The 12,684-nt window shown below is 42.5% G+C and overlaps 1 protein-coding gene across 5 annotated transcripts in view; it reads left to right on the top strand.

The window, feature by feature from the left end:
- Nucleotides 1-12,684, top strand: part of Myo5a (myosin VA) — a 164,561-nt gene that overhangs the window by 46,824 nt on the left and 105,053 nt on the right. For all 5 annotated transcript variants that reach the window (XM_045160477.1, XM_045160475.1, XM_045160476.1 and 2 more), the window contains exons 2-4: nucleotides 6,773-6,883; nucleotides 9,752-9,923; nucleotides 11,430-11,574. In XM_045160477.1, the coding sequence (XP_045016412.1) occupies nucleotides 6,773-6,883; nucleotides 9,752-9,923; nucleotides 11,430-11,574 (428 nt within the window). The remainder of the gene's footprint in view (nucleotides 1-6,772; nucleotides 6,884-9,751; nucleotides 9,924-11,429; nucleotides 11,575-12,684) is intronic.

The following is a 12,684-nucleotide window of genomic DNA, read 5'->3' as shown; positions in this document are numbered from 1 at the left end:
ACAGGCCCGGCTCAGTTCTCCAAGACCCACGTAAATGCAGATTCACAAGGTGGCTCTTGCATCTGGAGTTCATTTGCAGCAGCAGGAGGTCTTGGCGTGCCCATTCTCTCTCTCTAAACAGCAGTAGTCATATCACAGTTGTCGTCAGGACCTCCACTACCTCAGTCCTATGGAGAACCTCTCACCAGTTCAAATGATCTTTCCTGTCAGTGTAACCATGCCACCCAGGTAAGGGCTGTCATAGTTTGGGGAAGCAAAGTACACTCTTCAGATGCTGGGGGATTGCTGAGTCCAAATTTTATAATGCAGTGCCCAGTTCTTCCTGCTTCTGGGCCTCTAGCACTACAGCACCGCACAGGCGCATGGCCCATAGTCGGCTCAGGTCTGCTCCTCTTCTGTGGTCCTCTTCCTTGAGTGTGGCTGGAGCACCTGCCTTTTGCACTCTCTGTGTCTGGTTGCACTATCAATACAGCCTCATAGCCCACCTTGTCACATATGTGTTTAAGACACTGACACCATGAAGTAGAAATTGGAGATTTTTGTCCACGTAGTTTTTCTTTTTCTTCCCCCTCCTTCCCCCCCCCCCAACCCTCCCAGGTAGGGTCTTGCTCTATCTCAGGCTGACCTGGAATTCACAGTGTAATCTCAGGGTGGCCTTGAACTCACGGTGATCCTCCTACCTCTGCCTCCCAAGTGCTGGGATGAAAGGCATGCTCTACCACGCCCGGCTTGTCCAAGTAGTTTTTGTGGGGATCATGTTTATGAAAAGTCTTTGGGGGCCAGGGGTGTGTCTCAGTTGCTAGTGTACTTCCTAGCATGCACATGACCCTGGGCTTGATCCCCAGCACCATGTTAAAAAACAAACAAATAGGCCTAGTGGCTATTGCAGTTAGGTTCACATTGCTGGTAGAAATCACCCAACCAAAAGCAGCTTTTGGGGAAAAAGAGTATATTTTGGTTTACAGACTTGAGGGGATGCTCCACGATGGCAGGGAAAACGATGGCATGGGCAGAGGGTAGACATCACCCCCTGGCCAACGTAAGGTGGACAATAGCAACAGGAAAGTATGCCAAATACTAGCAAGGGAAAGCTGGTTATAACACCCATAAGCCTGCCCCCAAAATACACTGCCTCCAGGAGGCGTTAATTTCCAAATCTCCGTCAGCTGGGAACCTAGCATTCAGAACACCTAAGTTTATGGGGGACACCTGAATTAAACTGCCACAATGGCATATACCTGTAACCCTAGCACTTTGGAGGTAGAAGAAAGAGGATCAGAAATTCAGAATTATCCTCAGTTACATTGCACGTTTGAGGTCAATATGAGATACATGAAACCCTATCTCAGGAATAAAAAAAGAAAGAAAGAAAAATAAGAAAGGTAGAGAAAGAGAGAGAAAGGAAACAAAAGAAGAGAAAAGGAAATTTAAAGTCTACATAACCTAAGTGTGGTAAAGCAAGCCTGTAGTCCTAGCACTTGGTAGGCTGAGACAGGAGGATCAGGAGTTCAAAGTCAGCTTCAACTACATAGTCTTGGCTATCCTTGGCTGTATGAGAACCTGCCTCAAAAAAAAAAAAAAAAATCTACTAAGCCACCCAGGTTATGTGCAGAGGGACAGATGAGATATAAACATGACTAAGTTTTACTGATGTGGATGCATTTGTGTTTATACATGATCTGCTCATTACTTCAGAGCAACCTCCTACTATGAAAGTTTTCATTTGGTCAAGTCAGCTTTGTATTTTTAGGCCTGGCTGGTGGGGTGACTGTTTTTTACTCCTGCTTATAGTCAACAGCTGAATTGTTATTATTTTTAAAATTTATTTATTATTATTTTTATTGACAACTTCCATGATTATAAACAATATTCCATGGTAATGCTCTCCCTCCCTCTACTTTCTCCTTTGAAACTCCATTCTCCATTATACCCCCTCCCCCTCTCAATCAGTCTCTCATTTTTTTGTCATGATCTTCTCCTATTATGATGGTCTTGTGTAGGTAGTGTCAGGCACTGTGAGGGCATGGATATCCAGGACATTTTGTGTCTGGGGGAGCACGTTGTAAGGAGTCCTACCCTTCCATTGGCTCTTACATTCTTTCCGCCACCTCTTCCACATTAGACCCTGAGCCTTGAAAGGTGTGACAGAGATATTGCAGTGCTGAGCACTCCTCTGTCACTTCTTTCCAGCACCATGATTCCTTCTGAGTCATCCCAAGGTCACTGCCATCTGAAAAGAGAAGGTTCTCTACCAAAAGTGAGAGTAGTATTAATATATAGGTATGAATATTGAGAGAAGTGTTTACTGGGCAGTTTGATGAACATAGTATATACATTTAGCCAACAGCTTAATTAGTTTTGATTTTCTTTTGTGGTTCCTTGAATGACTTTTTGTTTAGCATGGCATTTCTTCCATTGAAAATCTGTGGTTTGCTTATTCACTCAACAAATATCTCATGTGCATTTGCCAGGCTAGACATTGGGCCCTGGTATGGGATTGATGACAGAGGTCACAGCACAGACCTGGTCCTGAGGAGGTCATGGTCTAATTATAAAAAGGGACTTGTTAGATGGCAAAGAAAACAAGAAGAACCAAGATCCATTAATAAGACAAGAAGTTAGCCAACTGCCCACCATGAGATATGCCACCCCTACCCCATCTGCCATGGCCCAGGAAAAACTTCAGGGGAAGTGGTAACATGAACACAGCTCTCACTGCTAGCCTGACAACCAGGTTGATGGTGACAAACATGGTGATCAATCAAAGCCTGTCAAAACAGAAACCCAGAGGCTATAGAGAACCCAACACTTAACACTCAACAGGCCTGCTATGGCTCAGGGAACATTGCAGACAAGGGGGCTTTGGAAAGATTGTAAGCACCACAGAGTGGGTAGGAATATCTGATGCACGGTCCCCACTACCCCACAGGGACTGACTGAGGCCTTCGTAACCCACAGTGAATACCATAACCCCACTGAGGTGTGTCTTCAGGGTAAGAGGAGCTGGGGCAAGGAGATAAAAGAGAATAACCTGGTATAATTAATATTAAAAAGGGACCTGTTGAAAGGCATGCACATTTAGGAGCTATAAGTATAAACCTTAACTTGAGGTTTGAAGCATGAGCAGAAAACAACTCAAATCAACCAGGCGCTCCAGGGCAAGGCTGAGGGAGTCTCACTTGAGGTGGTGCATGCTGTTCAAAGCAGCTGGAAGAGGTGAGTGCAGATGGCTCTCAGCTGGCCTGCTGCAGAGGAGCAGTGGTTGTGCAGGGGAGGGAGTGAGGTAGGAAGTGGCATAAGTGGAGGCTACTTCTCCAAAGTCACCACAAGGCAGGCACCAACTCATGCAGGGCTCTAGGGACATGTGAATATTTTTTTTAATTTAATTTATTTATTTGAGAGCGATAGACACCGAGAGAAAGACAGATAGAGGAAGAGAGAGAGAATGGGCGCGCCACGGCTTCCAGCCTCTGCAAACGAACTCCAGACGCGTGCGCCCCCTTGTGCATCTGGCTAACGTGGGACCTGGGGAACCGAGCCTCGAACCGGGGTCCTTAGGCTTCACAGGCAAGTGCTTAACCGCTAAGCCATCTCTCCAGCCCCATGTGAATGTTTTATATCAAGTTATAAAGTGTTGTAAGCAACAGTAAGACAATATCAGATTTTTCCAATTCAAAAAGATCACCCCATTCTTAACTCAGCAGCCACAGTGATTTGAGTGGTTTTAGACAGATAGAAAGATCTGGGATTTAGATAGGTAGATAGATAGATAGATAGATAGATAGATAGATAGATAGATAGATAGATAGATAGATCGGGGCTTTGTATAGATAGACGGATGGGTGGGTGGGTGGGTGGATGGGTGGATGGATGGATGGATGGATGAATGGGTGTAAGATAGATTGATCTGGACAGTGTATTAGTTACTTGTAACACTGCAGTGACAAAATGAGAGAAACAACTAAGAAAGGAAGGTTTCCACCATGGCAGGAAAGGCATGTTTGCAGGAATGTGAGGCAGTTGGGAGAATTCAGTCCATGGTCAGAAAGTAGAAAGCAATGAAAGTGGTTATCAGTGCACTTTCCCCTTTGTATGTAGTCCAGGACCCCAGCCCATGGAATGGTACCACTCACATCAATTAACCTAATCTAAAAAGCCCCTCATAGACATGCCCAGACATTTGTCTTCTAGGTGATTCTGACCCTGTCAAGTTGACAGCATGTGTCTCTGAGCTAAAATCTAAACACTGGAGGGACAGGCAAAAGAAGATATGGGAGAAGTCCATTGCAGATAGAGGGGAGGATGGGAAGCCTCTGGAGACAAGACTGTGATTCCGAATAACTAAAGTCAGGCTGGTGTGGCTTCTGCTTCAGGGAGACGAGACCACGTGGGGAGCTTGATGTTCTTGCAGTGGCCTTTCTTATCCTGTTGAGTTACGGTGATGACGCATTACACTTGCGGCTTAAATGTCTTGCCTGGAGAGACGTAAGGGCTTTTACATCCCGTCACTCATTTGCAAGTGCTGTTAACACTTTCTGGTTTTGTGATCATACTTGGCAGAACTAAAAGTTGAGAGTCCTATGTCACTTTTTTTTTTTTTTTGAGACTGGTCTCATGCTGTAGTCTTTGTTAGCCTGTAACACACTAGGTAGCCCAGGATGCCCTCATGCTTGCAGCAGTCCTCCTGTTTCAGCCTCCCAAGTACAGGGTTATAGGAGTATCCCACCACATCAGCTTCTCAACCATTTTCAAAACTTGCAGCCATGACACGTGGCTGGGTGGGAACTGCGGCACTGCCACTGCAGCTTCCCAGAAGGTCGTCCTCAGGGTCGTGGTCAAGCGAAGTCCAGGTGACATCCTGCGTGGGGACACCTGCACCGGTTCTCCTGCAGCCCTGTTGTTTGCATTCTCTGGTTTCCGCCTTTCATTTCCCTACTCTCTTTTCCTTCTCTTTCTCCTTTAAATTCGTCACTAAACAGTTGGAGTTCCTCTTTTACAGGGGAATGGTCTTGTTCAAATCTACAGAACTTGCTTGCAGCCAGTGCTACCACATTATTGCCTCACAGCTCACCAGAGGCAGCCCGATATTCAGTGTCCTTGAATATTCCTAAATCTGAAGCTCCAGATTTGTCACCGTCCTGGTGATTGTTCAAAATGAGGCCTAAGTGGGAGGGTGGAAAATGCCTGTCATCACAGCTAGTTCACTGGCTGAAGAGGAGGATCCACAGTTCAGGGCTGTCCTCTGTGACTTAACAAGACCCTGTCTCCAACTGAAAAAGGAGTAAGAGGGGCCCAGAGTGAGTGTAGATCACTGTGATGAAGTGTTTGTCTAGCACGGGCAAGGCCTGGGGTTTAATCCCAGCACTGTGGAACAAAAGTCTAGAGGTGAATTTACATGAAATGAGGATGTAGGCATAGGCCAGAGGCCAGGTTTGGTCTAACCCCTATCAGCTGTGATTATGTCATCCTTTGCCAGCTGAATCCAGCATGTCCTACTTCGAAGTGTGACCAGTTCAAGAAAGTGGCCTTTAGCGCTTTTATGCCCTTCCTTACTCTTGGAGAGTCCAAGCATCTTCCGTGTGGTCTTGTAGGGTTTGCGCACGTCAGTGTTTTGTTCTTTGTCTCAAAATTGACCAACTAATCATATGGCATTGGTCCAGAGAGTAGTCGAGACTCAAGATTGCTGCTTTGGGTCTCCTGGTGATTGTCATGCATTTTGGTAGAGTGGAGCAGGCTACTCAAGCCAGATGGATTGCTGGCTCAAGGCTGTTTTCCACTCACTTTGACACAGTCAGTGCAAATTCTAAAAACCAGTATTCTTTTCTTCAGATTATAAAGTTAGCAACAAAACTCTTTCTTTAAAGAAGATTATAAATGCCCAGTCTGTAAAACATCTATGCTTAGAACCACAGGCTTAATACTCTTCTCCCTGCCTGAGGTTTCTGGGACTATTTGGGAAATCTCCAACGCTTTACAGGTGACAGAAACTCATGCAAGAGGTTCGTTCACACTATAACCGTGCTGTAAAATAGCCACCATGCTACTGAACTTTGAAATAGATGTTATATGTAAAGTTTTATCCCAAACTGCATTTTTGGATGCCATTTACTATATAAAGCAAAGTCAAACTTTAATTTTGGCTGTGTTTTCAGAGCACATTTTTAAAACATAGTTTGGGAATGGTAGTGCTACTGAGGCTAACATACTTTTTTATTACTTCAGAAGTGAATTTCATGCTGGATGTAGTGCATGCTTGTAATCACAGTATTTGGGAGGACCAGACAAGAGGATTGTGCGTTCAAAGCCAGCCTGGGCTACTTAGTAAGACCTAGCCTCAAAAGCCAGTAAAAGGCAAATTTCATATTGGCCAATATTCATATTGCTTGTGTGTTTCATTTTGAGGCAGGGTCTCATGTAGCCTAGGTAACCTTGAACCTGTGATCCTTTTGCTTCCAATTCCCCAGTGCTGGGATTACAGGTACATGCCACCACATCCATCTTAAGATGGCTTTTTAAATAAATTGCTTATAAGTAAATCCATGATGTGTTTTGTTTATTTGTTTATTTCAAGGTAGGGTCTCACTCTAGCTCAGGCTGACCTGGAATTCACTATGTAGTCTCAGGGTGGCCTTGAACTCATGGAGATCCTCCTATCTCTGCCTCCCAAGTGCTGGGATTAAAGGCATGTGCCACCACGCCCAGCTGCATGCTGTGTTTTTTATGTGATTGCAAAATGATTGATTTGCTGGTTTCAGATGTTTTTGTCTTTTAGTTTGCCAGGGTTTGGATCCCTGATCCTGAGGAAGTATGGAAGTCAGCGGAGTTGCTCAAAGATTATAAGCCTGGAGATAAAGTCCTCTTGCTTCACCTGGAGGAGGGGAAGGTGAGAATTTTACTTTCATTTCTTGTCATTGACTTTAAGTGAAAGGATTTGAAAGATATAAGCTTACTGCCCATTGCTTTATCCCAGTTAGAACTTAAATTTTAAAAATATTTTATTGGTTTATTTGCAGAGAGGGAGAGGAAGATAGAGAAAGAGAAAGAGCATGCAAACATGGGCGCACCAGGGCCTCCGGCCAGTGCACACAAACTCCAGACCCATGTGCCACCTGTGTATCTGGCTTTATGTGGGATACTAGGGAATAGAACCCAGGCCAACAGGCTTTGCAGACAAGTACTTTAACCATGGAGCCATCTCCCCAGCCATAGAGCTTAAATTTTAAACTTATCTAATATTTATATGTACTAAGTTGATAAAAATGATAAACTTGGCCCAGCGTGATGGTGCACACCTTTAATCCCAGAACTCAGGAGGCAGAGGTAGGAGGATTACTTTGAGTTTGAGGTCAGGACAAGTCTACATAGTGAATTCCAGGTTAGCCTAGGCTAGAAAAAGACCCTACCTCAAAAAAAAAAAAAAAAAGCCAAACTTAATATAATATCCTAATCATGATATCAGCAGCATAGGTAAGTGAAAACAGGAGATACTGCCTAGTGTGGTGGCTTACACCTGTAGTCCTAGCACTTTGCAGGCAGAGCTTGGGCTACATATGATGAAGTCCTGTCTTTGCAAAGAGATACTTTAAAACTAAATTACTTTTGATATGTGAATTTATTATGATTATCAGATTTCCTTTTATATCTGATCCCACCAAAACTGTGCCTATATTAGGGCTATCATTATTCCCATTTTACATATATATGTTGTCTTATGGGGTTTTTTTTTGAGAAAGACCTTTCTCTTTCCTGCACCTCTCAAATGCTGGGGCTACAGGTGTCTGTTAGCTTTATTGTTCCCATTTTATAGATGAGGAATCTGAGGCTCAGAGTTTAAGTGACTTGCTCAGGGTTATGTTAGCTGTTAAGGAATGAAATATGATTTGAAGCCAGGCAATCTGCCTTTCTGGTGTATGCTAATAAGCACTTTGCTACCCTGAAATATGAGATCCTGTGTCAAAATATCAAAACAAGCCGGGCATAGTGGCGCACGCCTTTAATCTCAGCACTCGGGAGGCAGAGGTAGGAGGATCTCTATGAGTTCAAGGCCACCCTGAGATGACAGTGAATTCCAGGTCAGCCTGGACCAGAGTGAGACCCTACCTCGAAAAAAAAAAAATCAAAACAACATCCCCAACCCCCCCCCAAAAAAAGCAAGAATAGACATAAAATATCACCAACTAACCAATGATTCTTCCTCTTTTAGGAAATATGGTCTCTTAGAGTTCTGGAATCAAGAAGAAAAACATGTTTTTTATAATAATAGAAGAATATATTTATTTGTTAATGGCCATTGATTTCAAAGGAGCAGGTTATATCCATTTGAGGACTAATGCCAAGAGGGAAATTTTTATAGCTATGTTGTAGGTGGTCCTTACCCCCATATTATTGTCTTTGCTAATGTCCCAGTTCCAATTCCTTCCCACACTGGCCACATTAGCAACTCCATCCTTTCATAAAGACTAAGAAATGCATTCAGAATTGCCCTTCTGCCATTCTGGAGTCATGACTAATGACTTCATGAAATCATGAAGCCTGTGGGCATTCCTAAATGCCCACATTCTCTGGGTCTCTCAGTCATTCTGTAGTTTCATGTTATTGGGAATACAGCATTCATATGGGGACTACAAGGTAACAGGCAAGACCCAGTGGCCATGGAAAAGGACATGATACTCTGATGAACAGGCAGAAGAAATGCCATGGGTAGCTTGTTTCCATTTCAATGTGATCCATTCATACCGTTCATATTTGACCTGTATATATCTTCAATATTAACAAAACTAGCTTGTCCCTCTTTACAATTAAATTTTTGCTTTCGTACATGTCAAATACTAGTTCTCTTTAGTATAGAGATGAGTGACATTTCATGGTTGGCTTTATCATAAAGCCTTATTCCTGTGAGTTTAGAACCTATTGTGTGTCTTGTTGGGAGGGGCAGGCGCCTCACTAAAGCATCAAAAAAATGGAACTGTCTTTTCCCACGACGTTCCTACATCTTCACATATGTTTGACAGGAAATGGGGCCCATAATTTCAGGAACTTAGGAATCAGTAGTCCCTGAGGTCTCATCACATGCCAAGAGTTGCCTCTAAACTTTTGCCATAACTTTGTTAGTTATTTCTGTTATGTTATCTTATGAGTAAGTGGTTTAAGTTAGATAGCATACACAAACCACACATAGGAAATGCCAGTATTAGGATTTGAACTCAGCTCAATCTGACCCTATAGTTAAATGCTTGACCTTTATTATGTTGCCTGACACTTCTCATAGGTAAATTGTAGTGAGAGAAGAAAGCACAATGACTGATTGAAACTTCGGTTGGGACCTGGGACGATGGCTCTGTTAAAGGCACTCGCTTGCCAATCCCTGCCTGGGGTCAGTTCCCATGCCACATACAAAAGCCAGCTGAAAAAGTGGTGCAGCTACCTAGCACTCAATTGCAGTGGCAAAAGACCTGGTGCTCCCATTCACAGACTTATACATATGCACGTGTGAATAAATAAATCTTTTAAAACTCAGGGTTGCAACTTTTCAAGTATATTAACACAAATTATTAATATAAGTTTATATTTCTAATGAAAAGAAGTTCTTATTGTTTGCCATCTCTACCAGCTTTTGTATTGGAAAAATGCTAGGAAATGAATACATTTAATAGCTAAGAGGCAGATCAGAAATAAGAAATAATCAAAATGCGTGGGCCTGTTTCATGTTCATTCACAGGATTGACACAAGTGCTGTATCTTGTGTTTTTAGGATTTGGAGTACCAACTAGATCCAAAGACCAAGGAGCTGCCTCATTTACGCAACCCTGACATACTTGTTGGTGAAAATGACCTCACAGCCCTTAGCTATCTCCATGAGCCTGCAGTGCTCCATAATCTCAGAGTCCGCTTTATTGATTCCAAGCTTATTTACACATACTGTGGTAAGTATTCTCTTTGAGTGAACTGTGAACCCTTTTCTGGTAGATGTAGCAGTAGGAATATTGTGTATGGGGAAAGCAGGCTGTGCTTAAATTTTTCTCTTAATTAATAAAAATCACCTCAGAGTTCTTAAAAAGATTCACCAGCATTCACTAAGTTGCATTTCATATAGAATAAAGTCATTTCTGAATTTACATAACTTTGCTCAAAATAAAAAGAACTGCTCCCATCTTTGGATCCCATCCCCCAGAAGTCATATGTCAAACTCGGACAAGGTCACCAGTTATTTTCATCTTGAACCAAAACTATTGCATGAAGAGTAGATGTCCAAGGATTTACCTTGGGAGCAGATTCCAGTTTAGAGTTACTTTTGTTCTCACTACTTAGAAACTCAGGACTGACTACAGTTGTGGTCAGTCTTGCTTGCTCCTCTTTGGGCCCCTGCCCATTGGCACTAGCTGCCACAAGCCTAGCTCTTGAAGCATTTTTCACTCTCAGAAATGAATCTGTTCATATGTGTAGTTATGTTCCTTCTCCCCCAACCACATCTGTCTTTGTTTTCTTTCTCTCTTCTATTTTATTTTTGTTTATATCCTCACACCATGCTGCCTATTTTTCTCTCTTGAGGTTGTGGCACTCTCTCACTAGCCACAGTCCACTCTGAGCCTCAGCTTTGGGTGCACACTCCTTCCCCTCTGCGTGCTGGCCGTGCTCGGGCTGTTCCCCCCTGCGTGCTGGCCGTGCTCGGGCTGTTCCCCTCTGCGTGCTGGCCGTGCTCGGGCTGTTCCCCTCTGTGGCTGACTGTGCTTGGGATGTGCTGGTCCTGTCTTTATTGCCATCTTTTTCTAAGTAGAAAAAGCTACTTTTTATTAAAAGAATATCCATATCATTGATGCACTCTTTCTTCCATATTAAGTATTTTCTTACATTTCTTCAATTTGTCTTTTTACATGTATCTTGTTTTTCTGTGAAATTTAATATTGAAAACCATGTTCTTTTTGGTTCTGACACTCTGTCCTATAGATGTAACACACACACATTGCTACTTTCCTTTGATTATAAATTTTGCTTGTTTCCATTTTCACTATTATATTATCTTCTTTGTAAAAGGAACTCTGTATAAATCCCTGATTACTTCTTTGGACAAATTTCTATATGTGAGAACTTTTACTAAATATTATCAAAATATTTAATTGCTTAAAGCATTGCCACTCTTTTGTTCTGATGCTGGGGATCACAACAGATAACTAAATGCTCTGCCTCTGAGCTACATTCCCAGCCCAGTCATATTGTTTCAAACAACCTAGTTAAGATTTTAAATGATGCTTTACTTAGGCTTGGATGCAGTGATTAAAAGAGGTAAAGGTTATATATTCTGATCCTTGAATAATTTATTAATTTTAGATAAACTAAATTGAAGTAAGGATTTGTGCTGTCTTACTTTCAACAAGCTAAATATGCTCATTAGGGTCTCATTGATTCTTTTCCTTCTCATCCTCTTCCCCCAGGAATAGTCCTGGTAGCTATAAATCCCTATGAGCAGCTGCCTATTTATGGAGAAGACATTATTAATGCATACAGCGGTCAGAACATGGGTGATATGGACCCACATATCTTTGCAGTAGCTGAAGAAGCTTATAAGCAGATGGCAAGGTTGGTAGAAGCTGTAGTTGTTATTTCTTGGCTCTGGTTAGCTAGGGTTCTTTATTCTGTGCTGAGTCACAGACACTTCAATGTGAGTAGGAACTGTAAATGACAACTTCTCAACAACTTCACCAATTTGTCTCAGATCATCTTGACTGTTTAATTCAATATTAAAATCTCATATTATAAAAGCAATATATAGCTCTAAAGAATTGCCATTAGATTCTCAAGCCAGGACAGGAATTATGCTTTATAGATGACAAGACCAAGATATAGTGGTAAACTAGTGGTACTCAGTGATTTGGCCAATGTTACTTAGCTGAGACAGACCAAAGCGGAAAGACCCTATATGCTTGCCAGGGGATCCATACCACAATAATTAAATCTAGCTGGTAGCAAAAGGAGTGCTCTTTACCACAGAAGCTAACAATGTGAGAAAAGAGAATGAGTGCTATCCACAATAGAACCCTAACAATGTGAGAACAGAGAATCAATGCTGTCGACATTAGAACCCTAACAATGTGAGGTCAGAGACTGAGTGCTGTCCACCACAGAACCCTAACAATGTGAGGTCAGAGACTGAGTGCTGTCTACCACAGAACCCTAACAGTGTGAGGACAGAGAATGAGTGCTGTCCACCTCAGAACCCTAACAGTGTGAGGTCAGAGAATGAGTGCTGTCCTCCATAGAACCCTAACAGTGTGAGGACAGAGAACAAGAGCTAACATCGTACAACCTTGTCAATGTGAGGACAGATCATGCATGCTACCCACTGGAGAACCCAACGATGTGAGGGCAGAGAACTGTAGCATTTGGAAAACCAATAGAGAATCTAAAGCATAAACAGGAGTTCATTTTACTGTTTCTTTTCTCATTTTTACAAGTTTTTAGTCGTGTTGAAGATAAACTTACCAAATGTTAAACAACAACTGAATTAATCTAGACTGAGCCTGGCTTGGTGGTGCACGCCTTTATCCCAGCACTCAGGCAGCAGAGGTTGGAGGATCGCTGTGAGTTTAGGCCACTTTGAAACTACGTAGTGATTTCCAGGTTGGCCTGAGCTATAGTGAAATTGTACCTTAGAAAACCAGAAAAAAACAAGAAGAAAAGAAAAAAGTA

This window comes from Jaculus jaculus, chromosome 10, assembly GCF_020740685.1.
Source record: "Jaculus jaculus isolate mJacJac1 chromosome 10, mJacJac1.mat.Y.cur, whole genome shotgun sequence".
Lineage (NCBI taxonomy): Eukaryota > Metazoa > Chordata > Mammalia > Rodentia > Dipodidae > Jaculus > Jaculus jaculus.
This window is presented reverse-complemented; position numbering and strand designations above follow the sequence as displayed.